Source organism: Sebastes fasciatus, chromosome 5 (assembly GCF_043250625.1).
Source record: "Sebastes fasciatus isolate fSebFas1 chromosome 5, fSebFas1.pri, whole genome shotgun sequence".
Lineage (NCBI taxonomy): Eukaryota > Metazoa > Chordata > Actinopteri > Perciformes > Sebastidae > Sebastes > Sebastes fasciatus.
In genome coordinates, this window is record NC_133799.1 from 14018512 (window position 1) to 14036629 (window position 18118).

At 40.8% G+C, this 18118-nt stretch overlaps 1 protein-coding gene across 2 annotated transcripts in view; it reads right to left on the reverse strand.

Moving 5' to 3' along the window:
* The window catches only part of negr1 (neuronal growth regulator 1), a 169641-nt gene that overhangs the window by 86547 nt on the left and 64976 nt on the right, over positions 1–18118 (reverse strand). For both annotated transcript variants that reach the window (XM_074635155.1, XM_074635156.1), the window contains exon 3: positions 2989–3114. In XM_074635155.1, coding sequence (XP_074491256.1) covers positions 2989–3114 — 126 coding nt within the window. The remainder of the gene's footprint in view (positions 1–2988; positions 3115–18118) is intronic.

The window sequence follows — 18118 nt, forward strand, 5'->3', positions numbered from 1 at the left end:
TGGGCGGTTTGTGGGTTGGGTGGTTGATTAACGCATATTTTTTTTACGGTCAGAGTGTGCGGATTGGCTCTCATAACGGGTTGGTTGGGTGTGGGTTATAAAAAACCTTGATTCACTAGTGGTTATTATACATTTTTCTAAACTCCCCATCTGTAAAAGTGTAGCTAGATTTTAAAATTTTCTTAAGACCACTGCAGTTATGACTATATTTACTGTCAGCAATTAATGACCTTGATTCATTTTTAAATCCTGATAAGCCACTTTTCTGTATGTTTGTGTGTGTACGTGTGTGTGTTAATGATAGCTCAGTTGGTGGTTGCAGGTCTGCTTTTATCGGATGGGTCATTCATAACCAAGATGAATATTTCCATATGCTGTGGCTGCACATTCAGGTTGCCTGTGCTCCGGTTGGGGCAGACTGTTCTGCATATCCAACAGATTTAATGGAATTCCATCGATAGGTAATTAGCCTATTACAACCTTTCAGTTGTACCACGTCTTTTGGACAAATCGCCCTTACTACAATAACCGACTCAAAGATCCCATGGCAAATGGCTTCTTTTCTGATGTGCTGGGAGACAGTCTGTGATTACATTTAGTCCCGGGCCCTTTCATTTGACCAGCATATAATTTCTTTCCCGGCACACTTCAAAGTGTGGACACTTCAAAGTAGAATGAGTGACTGCCACTCGGACTCTGAGGATGGCTCTTTTGATCATCTTCTGAAAACTCCCCTAACGCAATCAGGGTAAGCACACCAGAGAGGAGGATTTGACAGCCATAAGATAAATGCAGTCATCCTCACCGCTATCAGATAAGCACAGCATGCGCTAATCCATTAATATGAAAATGAGGGAGGACTAGAAGTGTCTGGGTGGGGGCTTTGCAGCAACAGTTAAATGCTTTGGAATGAGTTTTCAAAGGGAGGATTCAGTATTCAAAGCACTTAATGGTGTTTGTGAGCTCTGACCAGGAGCCGCCTAAATAAATTATAATGATAATAAAAAAAAATCTTTGTTAATGCACCTTAAGTGATAGTTTGCAAACTGCCAAATCAAATTGGAGTTCCCCCTGCAGTGATGAGAGCTGCCATTTCTATAGTAGAAATCCTCAATACACATCAGCATGTTTGATTTTGTGGCACAATGTGCCTTGGTATCACATTAACTACCGCCTTAACTGAGTAACAAAATCCATGGCTTGGTGTATCTTTTGTTGTTTGTTAACTGTTTGAAGAGTGTCATTTCAAAATGGAAGTGTAGAAGTTAGTGGGCAACCTCCGGGTTCTGAAAAGTGAAGCCAATGCTGAAGTGCCTTAAACTTGCATTCTTTCTAATAGCCAGCAGGGGGCGACTCCTCTGGTTGCAAAGAGAAGTTTGATTGTATAGAAGTCTATGAGAAAATGACCCTACTTCTTACTTGATTTATTACCTCAGTAAACATTGTAAACATGAGTTTATGGTCTCAATCTCTAGTTTCAAGTCTTCTTCAATACAGCATGATGTTCATTTAGTAAATTATTGTCCCATTTAGAGTCAAATAGACCATAAAGCAGAGTATGCTTTAGGGCGTGGCTACCTTGTGATTGACAGGTTGCTACCACAGCGTTGTACGGTCTGGGGGTTGTCCACGTTTTCGTATTACAACTTTAACCCTTTCACAGTGTGTTTTGAGTTCACGAAAGTTAATTGTATTGACACATTTTCTCAGGATAGATGTATTGTATTTTAAAAAGGGAATATCTTTTATAGTAAATATATATATAGTATAGGAGGTCCTGCAGATAAAGTAAGGTAAAGCTTCCATACTGGCAAGCAGAAACTAAGCTATGCAGCTAGCTCATAGATATATTAATACAGACTGCTGAAGTGGCTAGTTTCATGTGAAATAGTCTTCTGAAAAAAACATTTTCCATTATGCCAGACACATGTTGTGTAAAACCGTGTAGAAGAAGGTGAAATACTAAACCCAAAGTAAGGGAATAATTCAGCATTTTGGGAAATACGCTTATTGCATATTTTAGCGTTAGTTAGGAGTCCACAGAGCTCATAAGGTTTTTTTAATGTAATTATTTTTATATTATGACTTCTTCAAGAAACTGCACATGGATTTGTTAAATAACCTGTAGTGCAGTGATTCAGGAACTCTTGAAATGACTTATTGAACTTAATAAAAATCTATTTAAATTCACTGCACACAAGTTGGTCTATACAGTATAATCTTTATGCAAGTGCAACTATGTTGAAAAATAAGTTTGTTCAGTGTTTTATTTTTCTTATATGGTGAGCCTGAGGCAGAACGTGGTTGCATTAGCTAGACACACCTCATTATGTGGGATGGACCAGTCTGTGGCTGAATCTGAACTCAGGGTAAAGTATATGAATATGGTCGAGAGGTGTCAATACATCAGTAGCCATTCTTTATATACTGTATGTGTGATTTAGCTGTTTTTAATTATTATTTAATTGTAAATCTAGATCAGCCCCGAAGTTAAGCTGAGGTTGAGTGGGCCTACATTAATTTTTTTGGGCATGTAAACAAGTAATTCCTTTATCTTATCATTGAATCTTTCCAGCTGTTTGGAGCTAAGGTGAGTCTGTTGGTCACAGAAAAACAATCAATAAGTCATTGCTTCTGCCCTTAAATACACAGCTCTGGATGGCAACGTCATTGCAGGAGCTCAGTATGTACTCAGGTCTCACTGGCTCCATGTTTACTTGAATATAATATTACATCTATCCATCTCCCCTCCCCCCTTCTGTCATGAATCCATCCAACCTCATCCATTCCTTGCTCCATCCCTTCCCCCTTCCATCTCGTCATCAGCAACATAACTACCAGTCCTCTCTCGTCCTCGGTCTATCACCTATTGATCCCGTCCATGCCTCCTCATTTCCTCTCTGAAACCATCCATCCATACGTCCGTCCGTCCATTTATCCACCCACCCATTCATTAGCATAGGTTTGTGAGAGGTGAAGTGAACTCACCTAATGGGGTTATGTGTCTCCAGGAAATGCCTGGCTCGGGTTTCCCACTGGCTGTACAGATGAGCGACACATTGCTGCCCTCGTTTACCGTGATGTCGGAAGAAATGTCATATATCTTGGGAGGAACTAGAAGAAAATAAGAAAAAAAAAATACAGAAACAAGATTAGCATTTCAAATCTGCAACCTCTGGCTCATGCACCAACATCATCTTTATGGAACATAACGTTAGAGAGCAAATTAAGGTTCGGTGGATATCTGAACAGCGAGAATTGGCCTATGTTCCAGTTTAGAGCAAAGAGACACAGTACATGCTATACCTAAATGACCCCTCACTTCAGGTATAATCACACTAGGTACCTTATATTCAGACTCCATGACTCAGTTTGACATTGCTATCTTGTTAAATGTTGTCTGGGGGGAGGATTTGATTTTCCGCTTGCCAAACATGGAAAATAATAGGCATTTCTACGGACTTAGAAGGCATATTGTTATGACGTGGATACTAAAACACCAAACAGAGGTGTTTTAATGAACCCCAAACAAAATAATGGTTTCCTTTTTAGCAGACAGAGAGTAACATACTACTTAGGCTAGACAGCTAACTAGCTAAATCAGCAAACTTATCAGCAACACAGTCCTGCTTCCGGTTGAATATTTTCTCATGTTCTTATAGTTTTCTCACTTAACTTGAGATTTGTCATGATTATAAGGAAGAAATAGAGTGATTTGGAAAGAAGCAGGACTCTATTGGTTGCTAACATGTCAACTTATATAGCTTGATAGGACATGTAAGCTAGGCAGTAAAGCCAGGATTGTGTTCAGTAGTCTTTAAGAAGAAGTGGACGTAGTCACCATGACGTCAGCCATTGGTGCCGCTTTGAAGCTTTAAGTTCGTCATTTTGGCCTCCGCCATCTTGGTTTTTAGCCGTCACCATCTTGTTTTTTTGCAACTAAAAGTGACACGAGAGGTTGGAGCTAAGTACAACCGAAAGCTAAATAACACATTTTTAGGCAATCAAAATCAAAACTTTCATGAACTGAAAACACACTGTGAAAGTATTAAATAAAACATGGACAACTCCCAGACCCAACAACGCCGTGGTAGCGACCTGTAAATCACAAGGTAGCCACGCCCTAAAGCATCCCCTGCTTTATGGTCTATTTGACTCTAAATGGGACCATAATTTACTAAATGAACATCATGCTGTATTGTAGAAGACTTGAAACTAGTGATTGAGACCATAAACTCATGTTTACAATGTTTACTGAGGTAATAAATCAAGTGAGAAGTAGGGTCATTTTCTCATAGACTTCTATACAATCAGACTTCTCTTTGCAACCAGATGAGTCGCCCCCTGCTGGATATTAGAAAGAATGCAAGTTTAAGGCACTTCCACATTGGCTTCACTTTTCAGACTCGGATGTTGTCCACTGGTTACAGTGCATGATAAACTCACTTTTCTTTTAAAACAATGAGATCATCATAGGCATGATTCATTCGTGTTTATAGTTAGTGGAATATATGAGCCGTGATTATGCTGTTGACCGTAACTATGTTTAATATTTCCTGACAGAGCTTGGCAGTCAGTTGGTTCCACTCACAAAGGCTTGGATTGGCTGCTCAGTCATTTCTTCAAATCGCTATTCATAAGAACAAAACCCGACCTTCTTGAATCACTCAACAAAAACACGTGGGCAGTGATTCATAGGTCTGGAGCAACCGGGCTACACTTTCGGCGGTTTGGAAGCTGCATATCATAAATCCATGAAGTCCCTAAAAGGCATATTTTCGAGAAAGAAAAGTGAAAGTTCCTTTCTATTGAGGGCAGCTCATCAACAGTCCCTGCTGGACATCATAATTGACAAGTTTCTGGGCACTTAAATCCTCTCCAAGCTTTGATGTTAAAAGCTTCGGTATTTAGGCTGCTGAAAACACACGAAGACACACATGCAGCCACCCACAAAGGCATTTAAGCACATTCAACCAAGCACACATGCAGACACATGGGTGCACACACACATACAGGCTTATGAGACACTATTTTAATCTGCAAGATTTGAATCTCTGAGGGAGCTTTTCTGCAGTGGACTGTGCTATACAGTAATGGCTTCTCAGTCGTCTGGGGCTTCAAACTATTCGACCCTCTGATCCCTCCTGATGCCTGCTAAAAAACTAACAAAAGAACAGTTGATTCAACAATTTCCAGAGTTCCACTTTAGACCCACCAACACTTTTTCTGGAGTCACGTGGTCTCTTTTGTCATTGAGCTCTGTCCACTTTAGTTGCACCCACTCTTCTCTTCACTCTATTATGAGCAACAATACAGAGGATGTGGCTAAGAACATACAGTATGAATAATGACAATACCCTCCATATGTTCTGCATTGATTTAAATTTACTTTACTGTTCATGTCGTCCCTCCTCAAATCTTGTACAATGGAGTAAAAAATAACTAAACTCTACTGAAAATAATGATTTGTGGTCTGAACCCACTACTTCACCACTAGTCATAAACACTGACTGTATGGGCACCAATTTTCTATTAAGAGCAAACAGCCTACGATCAAATACAGGATGGTGCATCATTGAAAGCATCATATAACTGGAACCTCTATGGCGGAAAGGAAAGAAAGGAAGGAAGGAAAAAAAAACATCTATGAATCACAAATGGTATCAACCCCGCCGTTTTGACCCAGCCACACACAAACACAGCCCTCAATGATACGAGGGACTGCCCTGGAAAACTTTCTCATCTCTTGTGTTTTCTGTTTTGCGGGGGGATAAGGCGTCATTTTTGATCAACAGATCTGGATCTAAATGAGATGAAAGTGGCAGACCTTCAGTGGGAGAGGACCGGAGGCGATGTTGAATCTAGGTTATTGCTTGTCAGACTCCTGTGTTTACTTGCTGTAAGACCCCACTGTTGACACATCTCCTCAGTGTCTGATAGCGCAAAATTGAAAATGTTGGGGTTGTCTACTGATCCTATCTCTCCCTGGCAGGGACTGAGAGGTTTTCAAAGGTTCAGATGAAGAGCCCTCAGTTTTTCAGCTTACAGCTACTGTAGCTCTACTGTATAACACTGTTTGCTCCAGCAGAGTAACAAAAAGTCCTGGAAACGGAATAAAAGATCAATGGAAATCAGTCAAACTTTAGACACGTGGGGAATGTCTGTGAAGAACAGAACAGTAATTTATTCACCAGACAATAACCCGTGTTTTCTTTCATGTCTTTTAAAAACTATTGTAGTAAGACACCATCAAACAGTTCAGACAACCAAATCTGCTTTAAAGGAACAGTGTGTAACATTTAGGGAGATCCATTAGCAGAAATGGAATATAAGTGTATAACCTGAAAATCTGAATTGTTGTTTTTTTGATACCTTAGAATGAGCCGTTTATATATACAGTATATATGGCGCGAGTCCTCTCTTCATGAAGCTGGCCGCCATGTTTCTACAGTAGCCCAGAACAGACAAACCAAACACTCGCTCTAGATACAGCCATTCGCGTTTTCGCGTCGGCTACCATAGTTCTCTTACAGAAGTTTCCGTTTGTTGCAATCTGTAACCTCACTGCTAGATATCGCCACATCCTAGACACTGCTCCATTAAGAAGTAAGACAACGGCTGTGTCCGGATATTTACTTTCTGCATCTTTATTTGTATCGCCACAACGTATTTCTAACTTTGAATTATGTCAAGTTTTAAGAAATTCCAAAAATATTTTTAAAAAAATAACGCATATCAACTACTTTTTTTTGGCTAAAATTACCACCAGGGTCTGAAATTAGCACCCACCACCCTCCAAATGTAGGTAAATTGTTGGCAGTGGCAGGTAAAATCGTCAGGCCATCCGCAAATTTGGCGGAAAGGGAAAACGCGAGGGATGGGAATCGAGAATGGGTTCCCATTGAGAAGGTTCCTAGTTGTAATCGCAGTCACCGGCTCGTCTGCCGACAGCACGGAGCACGTTATGGTGCGTTCAAGCTCTGCTCAGTAAAAAAAGAGTATTGGATCAAGGTATATTACAATGTTATCAAATATAGTTTTTGGCGAGAGACTTGAATAAATAAAACTTGATTATAAGGAGATATATTTCAAAAGTGGCAGATCAAATTTCTGAGTGGCAGACAAGAAAATACTTGCCTGCCACAGTGGTAGGCAGTGAAAAAAGTGAATTTCAGACCCTGATTACCACAATACAAGCTCTTGCAGTTAGGCTGTCAGTTATGGTGCCAAATGATGACGATTCACAAGTGTCCTGAATCTCAATTTACCGCCCACTGTTCAATATGAAGCATTTATTATTCTGTGGGGAATAGTGAATGAGTGATAGAGGGACTTCGGACTCAGCTAATGCATAAACAAAATATGATTATGCCATCTGGTGTCCCTCTTTGAAAAAAAAACCCATCCTAAACACGATCTTATATAAGTGAGAGTCTCGTTGCTAGGTTACAGTGCTGAGCCATTGCAAGCATTGTAGCTGAGGGGCTATAGGATGGACACATGAATATTGAGGGCTGATGGCGGGTTTCGATTTGGCAAATAGAATCTTAAATCTATTTGAAATTCCACACCCACTAATGAGAAAATCAAGTTACCAAGCGGCTACAGAAGTTGAAATGTTCAATTTGTGTCTACCTTTCAGTGTGGCTCTAAATGGTGGAACTTATTACTGGGTAATTTCAGACTGAATCATAATTGTTGATGCCACACACTAATTATTCCTATGAATGTGTGTAAGTGTGTGTGCGAGTGGTGTGAATAGCTTGTTCAGTTCTGTTTACATACTATCAACAATGGCAATAGTCAACACAGCAGAAAGGACACAGTCTTAACCTTGTAGTGAGGACTAAGACAGTGATTGGGTTCAAGGTAGCTCTACCATTACGTTACTCGGCAGCATTAAAGCTGTTTCACACCAGTGTGATTCAGAAACGAAAAATGATGCAAAGAATTTGCATACAGAATTACAGCACTGAACCTTTGGTGACACCGGCTCGGATGTCTTTTCTGCTTTTTTGTGTTCTCGCTGAAATAGAGGAAATGCACCTGGATTAGATGAAAGGAACCAAGTTTTCAGCAATGTCAATGTTCCTCTTTGAGCTGAAATGATACCATTTAGGCATCCCTCAGTGCAGTTCCTCAGAAAGCAGCGTAGTTGATACCTACCTTGACCCAATCAATGTTTGAAAGTGTGTTTCAAGTGCACATTTTAAATGTTTTATTTGATTTATTGGCATGTAACACAGTTGAAGTGTTTTCAGCTTTTACCCCAGCGTAGCTACAAGGTCTTTGCAATGCTGTTACACTGACACCTATATAAGCTAAGGACCCAAAGCCAGAGATCAATATGCTAAAAAAACATCGTTCAAAATATCTCATTATGACAGAGTAAGGATTTATTCAAGAACCTTAAAGGAATAGTTCCACATCTAGGGAGATATGTTTACCACCTTATGGTGGAGATTCAGATGAGAAGATCAATACCAGGGGAAACAGCTAGCCTGGCTGTGTCCTTCGGTTACAAAATCTGTCTACCAACACGTCTTAAAGAGGACGTATTATGCTCATTTTCAGGTGTACACTTGTATTTTGGGTTTCTACTAGAACATGTTTACATTCTTTAATCTCCAAAAAAAGCTTTATTTTTCTCATACCGGCTGTTCTGCAGCACCTCTTTTCACCCTCTGTTTGAAACGCTCTATTTGAGCTCCTGACCCCCCGTCCTGAAAAGCCCAGTATGCTCTGATTGGTCAGTTGGCCGACTCCGTTATGATTGGTCAACCGAACCAAACTCTTTGGACTGCGCTCCAGCTCCGCTCTTACAAGCTTTGTGTGAGGACGTGCCAAAACTATCCGTTATGTAAATGTGTTACATTATGGAATAAAAGGCAGAACAAGCAAGGCGTTTCAGGCAGTTCAGTAGCAGTGTTTCTGTGGGCGAGAGTAACTCCCCTCGGCGTGGACTTTTACATGCACAAAAAAAACTATATAACACAAAAAAAGTAAAGGGAAAAAGTACAAAAAGCATAATAGGTCCTCTTTAAACTCTGTTCAACGTGTTATATTTCGCCATACAAATTCCAAGAGAAAAAAATGATATTTCACTGTTTTACGAGGGGTTATACGCTGGTGTATTTCTTGGCTCTGTACCGTTGCCAGGCAACCAGAGAAGACTCCAGTAAGTTACTGCCTCCAGCCAAGAAATGGTCTGGCACATAAATGGTCTTTTTTATACTTTTTGTGCCGATTAAACAAATGCAATATTACATGATAAGTGATTTTTACATGTGTTGGTAGTTAGATTTTGTTACTGTTAAGACAGAGCAGGCTAGCTGTTTCCAATCTTTGTGGTAAGCTAAGCTAAATGGCTACTGGCTGTAGCTTCATATATTTAATGGACAGATATGGGAGTGATATTTATCTTCTCATCTAACTCTCCATCAGAAAGCAAATAAACATATTTCCCAAAATGTCAAACTTTTCTTTCAAAAATGTCCAAAGTCCTAAAAAATGGCATTAAATCTGGTTGAGTGTTTGGCGCCCACCTCAGTTACTGTTTGTGACTAAAAGCAAACTCTCGGCTAGAGTATGTTAGGGACAGATTGTGGTCATGTCTGAAGTGCAAATTATTCACATGGATGTTCGTCCCTGCTGTGAAAAGCCTTTTAGACATTGTTGCAAGAATCCTCGCTTGCCAATTCCTTGGTTACCACATTACCTTGAAAGCCTGCAAAGTCCATTACCATCATCTTTTTCTTGGGTGCATCTCTCTGAGTGCCCTGTATTATACCTTTTACACCACTTCCACCTCTTGAAACATCAGAGACTGTGCTGCTCCTTGAACAACAGATCATTATAACCCATCTCTCAATACCTACACACACAGCTTGTTGTTTTCTTTAGGTGCTAATTCAGTAACGATGCTATGATTGTCATGTTTGCCCATTCCTCTCTAATTTCCCCTTCTCCAGCCCGGCGGGAGGCGCTGAGAGTGAGCTGCCACAGCTGATCTGGGCGGCGTCATCTCCCCACTGGCAGACACCTCGGGTGAATAAATAAGCCTCTAATGACGCCACCTTGAATTACGGAAATGCTTACAGCTGCACTATTAAAATGCAGGGGTTTTTCTTCTGGAACTGCAAAGTGGGAGGCACACAACTGGGCTCTTCTATGAATTCTGACAGGTCTCTCCAGAATGACTTCTGCTACCAAATTGCAGGACCCCATTACTGGCTAAACCTACTGCCATCCAGCTTTCCAATTAGAGCACAGAGGGGAAGCCCAGCTACTTGTTGTAATGGATGGCAGTATGGGGAGGTAGAGGAGTGTCTGGGAGAGCTGAGAGGGAGGGAGAAAAGGGGAGAAATTCCTGCTTCCTTTTCTGTAATTCAAATCCTTCATTTACCCACCGTCATCCTACACACACCACAGAAACGGACGAAGATGCTGCAACTGCCCCGAGCAGCTCCTGTCCAAACACAATACGATGTAATGGTCTTATTAAACCGCAGATGCTTACTGATCTGAGGACTGATTGTGCTTAATCAACGACATGCAGCACTTTGAAATTGGATTAGGGGCAGATTTGAGTTTTACTTTTCAGCTTTGCTTGATAACAGTGAAGAAATCCTGAAGCGATCTTTGCTTAGCTCCTTGCAATTCTAAACTCCAAAGCCTCCACAAACCGCAGGTTGTTCTAGATGACATTGATACAGATGGATCATAATGTATACCTGTTAAACATACGTGTGTTTGTAGGGCGTAATATAAACCTCAGTAATGAGACAGTTCCCACACAGTTATTCCTTAAGGTTTTCTATTCCCTTTCCTCACTGCAGGCAGCAAGGAAGAACCAACTTCCAGCCCGTTAATTAGGTGTCAGACACGGAAACTAAACATAAACAGTGACAGATTATATTACTCAAAGGGATTACCTCCATTTGCGGTGTCATAAAGCAGGCACGGATAATTTGTAGTACTTAACTTTGGAAAAAGTCTATCCAAGTAGAAAGAGGAATCTGTCATTATTGGAAAGGTTTTTTCACTGCAACTGACAAAAACACATAACCTTAGTGGCCCTCCAATTTAGCAATTTGCATTTTTTACTGTAATGATGGCTGACTTCCTCATCATTTCAGCGCCCTCAGACGAAGCAATTTGACTCATATGAATTTTACAAAAATCTTCAAAAATATGTGTAATTATTAAGGAAAATGTTGACTTTTTGGATATACAGCACCGTGTGCGTTTGTGTCTTAGTGTTAGGGCGGGGCGGTATATTCACTTATTAAGGTATATCGTATATTTTCAAACAACACGGTCTCACTCCCAACTCGTTAAATATTAATATAATTGGGCAGTGTCCCTCGGCATCGGATACCGACGCAGAGAGGCACCCTTTAGCAACAGTATGTGACGAACAGAGCTTTCAACTAACTCCAATGGGCGCAACTCTGACCCGACTCTACCTCTGTGTCTACCCCATAGGTCTGCGAACAAACTCGGCCGCACTCGCTCTTTTTGGCTGGACCACAGCAAAGCAATAACTCGAAAGTATGTCACCGATTACATCATTGGTCGAAGTGAGTGATAATGTTAAACCAAAATATGGTCTTTCAAAATAAATAGGCGCGACTGTGTTTCTGCTGGTAACGCCATCTCTGCGATCAATTAGCTGATCCACTTCATCAATACATACAATGTAAATGTAAACTGTAGTTGTCAGTTTATATATGAATAAACACTGCACACAATACAACTTTAGATGAGTAATCCAGAACAATAAATGGTTGAAAATAGCATGATTATATTGTTAAATATATTCATTATTAAAACGGTCCTCAATTATTTGTCTCAAACGTATCTTAACTATGTTATTTAATAGAAGTGCTTGTGCATCTTACATGTGGCTTTGACTTACTGTACTTTGACTTACTGTACAACTGAACATTTAGCCCACTTCGTAGAAAATACCCATACAGTATATATATTGTGTGTATGATTTGGGTCCATATCGCCCAGGACTACTAAGTATATGCATGGGCACACGTTCATGTGCCTGCAGTGTGTGCTCTCAAATAAATAACATACAGTACTTGAGACCATAAACTTTGAAAGTCACTCTAGCTTTACCTCCAATATCACCTGCTGCTCTCTCATACCGTTATTAAACATATCAATCTCAATCATTTTCAACGGAAAAACACACACGACCATACGCCAATAATAAAAAGCAATAAAAATGTTCAGAAAAAAAGGGATGTTTTCCTTTTCTTTCCATTTATTCGCGCCCAGCAGCAATAGAGGAGTTGGACTAAGTGCCGGAATGGCAGGGCCAAGACATAAAACCTCATCAGCCCTTATTGCTTGTCTGGTTTTGGCATCTCTTCATATTCTAAGATCTCCTCGTGGCTAAGACGTTGGGGAGGTTAATAAAGAATTGAGATCTGAGGAGTTGTAGCAGACAGCAAACGGCTAAAGACACAAATAGATTCCCAGCAAGTGCACATTAGCTGATGAACATTATTCCATAATGGTATCATTACGTGTGATGAATCCAGTGATTTACCCTCTTAATGTACTGCAGGAATTCGCCTGAGGGTCCAATAGTATGATGATATACTGTATATCAGCTTCAACTTCAACAGATCACACATTGGTGTTTTTGATTTAATATAGTACAAGAGCAAATTGTTGTCTTTAACATGGGATTCCTCTGTCGTAGCTTTTTTTGTGTAGGTGTGACCTAGTTGTTATTTTCATTGCTGCGTCTCCAAAAGCACACCTCACTGTATCACTGTAAATGCACCTGGCATACATTCTTACGGTAAAATCTATGCCCATTACTTTAGTTGTAACCCTGAAGTTATATTCTACTCTCGGTTTATGGCCCACTTTTTTTTTTTTTTTTTTTGCTCCGAGGCAGCATTCCTGTCTCTGGCTGAAACAGAAATGACCCCAATACTGTGGTAACAATAATGTACTGGTGAAGTGTTGATAGCTTTGGAGAAAGAAAAAGCATTGGACAATTTTACCTCGAGCCTCCAAAATGTCCAATGTACAGACATTGCCAGAGTCACATAGTGAAACAGTTTTCACCATGTTGATGGAACAGCCTCTGTTGTCAGTTGTTTCATTGTTCTTTGTACTAGTCACATTGGCAATTTTCGACTGTTTTAAGGGATGCTCAAGCACAAATAAGTTTCATGTCAGCACCCCTAAAAATGAATTATCAAACACTTCTGAGACGCGGATCGCCGGTCGACATTACTGTCTTTAAGAGGCTGTGTAACGGGTTCAGCCTTAAAGCTGGAGTGAAGATATTGGAATCATATGAAAACCCAAAGGAATCCATTGTTATCAACCATGTCATGTTGGTTTGTCGGGAAGTAGGCTAAATAAATAACGCTAAAAAGTTAGGCTCAATTTTGGCTAGGGAAAACTGGCATGGCGATTTTCAAAGGGGTCAACATAACCTCAAGACATGAATACATTTCCACTAGGAATGTTAATAATTAACCATTTAACCCTTAACCGACATCAAGCATTTTAACCGATTAACGCTATCGGTTAAACGGTTAAAATACATATTAATAATTAATCAAAAAGCTGAGCGGCTCGTCTCTTTAAGGAGAAAAGCTGATCCAAATTGAGAGGCTGAGCCGGAGTTGCAAGATACAGGAAGTTGACTCCGGTCCATGGCTCGCTTGAGCGGAGCGAGTTGCAGCCTCGTAGCATTTATCCACCGACAAATAAACCGTACACACACTGTCTGCTACACGTACGTTCACAGCTGTAACACCACCGATAAACCCACACTCCCTGCTGCCACACACACGGTCTTTCGGACACTCGTAAAAGTTACGCCGCAATGACAGAGCGGCAGCGATAACGAAGCTACCAGCAGAGCTACAGCTCCTAACGTAGCACAAAAACACACACTGTTTGTCGGCCAATCGCTATCGTTAATCCGGGCTGACAGAGTATCGTTACGGCGGGCAGACAATCTGCTAAACTAAACTAAATGTGCGGTGGAGACTTTTACTGGCAACGTGGCTGCATGTCCGCGACACTACATGCAGCACTGTGGGTGCTAAGTTAACTATCCTGACGGTGAACTGAAGACTCGATTGTCTGTTGTACTCATACTGTACACTGCAGCTGGCGCACTGCTGCATGCGAGGCATTAATCCGAGTCCCCTAAAGACCTGATCCTAGAATCGCCCCTGACTTGTCATAATAACTGTCTGTATATATTGCTAGATAGTGGGTTGATTAGGCTGAATGATTAAAAAGAATAACAAGTTTCACTATTAAACATGCTGGAAACAAGCTTTGCTCCATGCAGAAATCCGAGGGAACTATGAACACCATTTTTTGTTCAACTTGTAATTAACCATTAGTTTATGATAATATTCCTGTCATGACCTAATGGTGCAAAAATAACATGCTTCCGCAAATGTCACAACCAATACATATGATGAGTAATTGCCGATGAAGTTAACGATGCAGAAAGCGTGATTATGGAGAGCTTGTTACCAATTTCATGCACTTCTGGGGAGTTCATGAATTAAGGGAAATCAATTGATGAAAATGAACTTTTCGAAATACCTTGTGAGAGGCAATTAATCTTCAATGGGAGAGCTGCACTGGGCATGTAATTCAAAGATAAGCTATCACCCACTCATTGAAATAGTTTCTAATTTATTCATGCTAATCAGTGTCGTTCAGCCTCGGCATCTTGCTTATGATAAACAAAATTCCTCAGCGTGGGCCACTCTGCTTTCGCTTTCAACGGTGATCACTGGTTTTTCAATTAGCTGCGCGAGTCCACAAAGTGTCTTTGATAGGCGCGGACACGCACGGGGCTCATTTCAAAGAGTTTATCGTCAAAATGAAACACTGAAGCTGTCAGAGGTCAAGCTGCTTTCCAACAACGAAATATCAGCCGGTGACCAAATGACCGTTGCTATGGGTGATCCTCTGTGCATCTCTGCTCTCAGCCCATGTGTGGATCCGTGTGTGTGTGTGAAATGGATGATCAGATGTGAGGACACAAAGCTCTGTCTCCATCTGTCATCGAGCCTTGATGCAGCGCTAAAGGTCAAAGGTCAAACTTTAGAACCCGGGTCGTGATTAACGGGGAGAGAGCAGTTGGCAGCTAACAGACGCACACTGCACCCAGTCGGAGGGAAGGAGCTCGGCTCAGCGGGCGGCTGGATCTGCTCGTTACTGGCTCTTTGCTCATCAGTTTGTCATACGAAAGGCTTTTTCTGCCACTGTTATTGCAGTCATTATCTATCGAAATTCAGAGTCAATATTCATGATGCAAATGTCAATATTCCAGCCAAATCAGATCATTTTTACCTATAGTATAACCTATTAATCATGATCATCCGTATAAAATACTGACTCGCCTTTTCAGACATGTCGTTTTATTGAAACTCCCCAGTTGCTCACGGGAAATGATTTCTCAGAGATGAGGAAAGCCTTTCTGGGTACAGAAGCTGTCGACTGTCATAAATGCTCAGAGTGCCCTTGATAGTTATGACGAGTGTCTTTTAAAATATCCAGATTTGGTTGTTTCTAGAGGAGCCATCATCATCAGAGCAACGTGCAATGCCCTATCTTTGTTCATCCATTTGTAATAACATTAAGCTATTCCCTTGAAATATTAATACGTGTCTGTGATTGTTTGTGTCATCAGGGAGAAAAGAAGCCCTGAATTTTCAGGAAGAGCAGTGAATTGTCTGTGAACAAAGTTTTGCGGGAAGAGGGGTCAAAACACATTCATTCATTGTTTGTCAAAGTCCCTCTTCCTTTCTCTCTCTGTCCTGATTTATTTCTCTCATTGGTGAGTCATATGAGTCCATGATAAATAGCACCGACTGCCAAACAATTCAAGGTTCAAGTGCTGAAGAGGATTAGTGATTATTCTCAGGAGGTGTGTGTGTGTGTGTGAGGTATGTGCACGCCTACAAACACTGAAGGTGTGTGTATTGTGGTTCTGTGTGTGTCAGCTGCCACATTCTCGGATGGCGCCCGGTATCGACCGCTTTTCTTCACGAGCCGCCCCGTGGGCTGGAAGGAGAAGATTTGGACTAAACAACACGTAGGTGATACGGGGCCGATTCGTTCCCACTGAGGGCTTTGGAAAGGCCAAAGTCATGACTATTCAATAAATTGCTCATTATTAAAAACCCTGAGCTTGTACTTTGCAGAAAACAGATGTCAGTTCTCGCTGTTTTGTTACTCTAGGGGCACCGATTGTTCAAAAAATTATGTTCAAACAGAACATCAGTGATCATTTTAAATAAGAAAGTGTCTCTTATTTTTGCCTGGTTGTTGTTGTTTTTGATAATACATCCTCTATCTATAAATAAAGCTGACCGTTGGCTTCTTTAACAAAGCAGGAGGGCTTCTGCTACTGGACCCAAATACAGCTACAAGTCAAGGAAGCAGACCGATGGAGGAAATCTCTCGCTGCTCTTTAATTGCACTTTGGGCGCCAGATGAATTTCATGGATGAGACAGGCGGGCGGCACCCCACTGCTGGTGGTCAGTCCGCATTCAGGGTGATGTATGCAACAGTGCTGTAGGGCCAGGGAGCGCAGCCTGTGATATTTATCTGCCCAATTAAGGCCAGTGTATCCCTGAGACGCCTGCCAATGCGTCACCCCCAGCAAATCTGTTTCACAGTCAGCCGTCCCACTGTTGACGAAGGTTGTATTGTACGATAAACACAGCCTAGAGGACCGTGCTTGGATCCACACACAGAAGTGCGAGAACCCATGTCTCTGTTGTGATTTACACCTCGGAGAACCAACTGTTTAGCACGAGAAAAGCCATGGCCTAACACCATTGGTGGAGGAAAACTTGATTGTTTTCACACACTCAGTTTGATTGTCTCATCCTCTCTGGCGTTTCCAGAGTGGCCTGCATGACCAGAATTCAATAAAAATCATCTCAGAAAGTAAATACAGTTTATCAAACGTCCTCTACATAACACGTCGCCTTTTACAAAACAAGAAGGGCTACAGAACGCTGTCGTTCATGTCCACTTACCGTCTCCTTCTTACGTTTTTCACACTTTTCAGTTCAGATTTCATCTGAGTGACTGACTTGAGCATTATCAAAACTAACACCCACACGCATTTTAATTAATATACTTTTAAAACAAGACTGCGACAAGGAAGATTAAGACATTTGTGCGGGCGGTTAATGCTCACAGATTCATTTAAGGATAGACATCTTTTTAAAACCGTCATGACACTGAAATAGATATGGATAAAAGCAATCAAGGTTTATATCAGACTAGGGCTGCAATGAATCATTATTTTCATCTTTCATAAATGTTTGTTTGATTGATTGATTAATCGTTTAGACAAAACAGAAATGCCAGAAAATAGTAAAAAATGTCCATTGCAGTTTCCCAGAGCCCGAGTTTTGTCTGGCAAACAGTCCAAAAACCAAAAGATATTAACTTTATTATTGTAAAAAAAATTCAATGGAGCCTCCAATATAGTTACCCATTCATTTTTGTCAAACAATTAATTGGATAATTGGCCGATTGTTTCAGCTCCATATCAGACATTCACACTGTTAAGCAACACATATTGAAAATCATTTCTGATGCACCTCCTAGACCTCCATGATCTGCACCCTCAACTTGGATAAAGATGATCTCTTACAGTGTAAACAGATACACACTACATAGTCAAGGAGGGCAAGAAGACTGTACTCTACTGTATTATCATCACTCCTTTATCTAACATGAACATTACTTATGAACATTGGGTGATGGCCAATTCGGACAGTGTGGAGAAATTATGTCATACAAATATGAATTTAACTAAAGATTTGGCCATATTTTGATTATTTGTGGTCTGACCCGATACTATAGGTGTGCATTGGTCAGCTTTTAATGAGAAATATCAGCAGCAGGAGTGTTGAGTTTTATTAACACAGAGAAAAAGAAGAGCAACCTAGCACAAGGGCTGTCCTCGACCAACGAAAGTCGACTAACACTGAAACCATTTTGTCGACTAATGGATTGGTAAGGATGTGACGGTGAGGAAATTTTGCTACTGGTTAATACACTTGTGACAACACCGTGGTT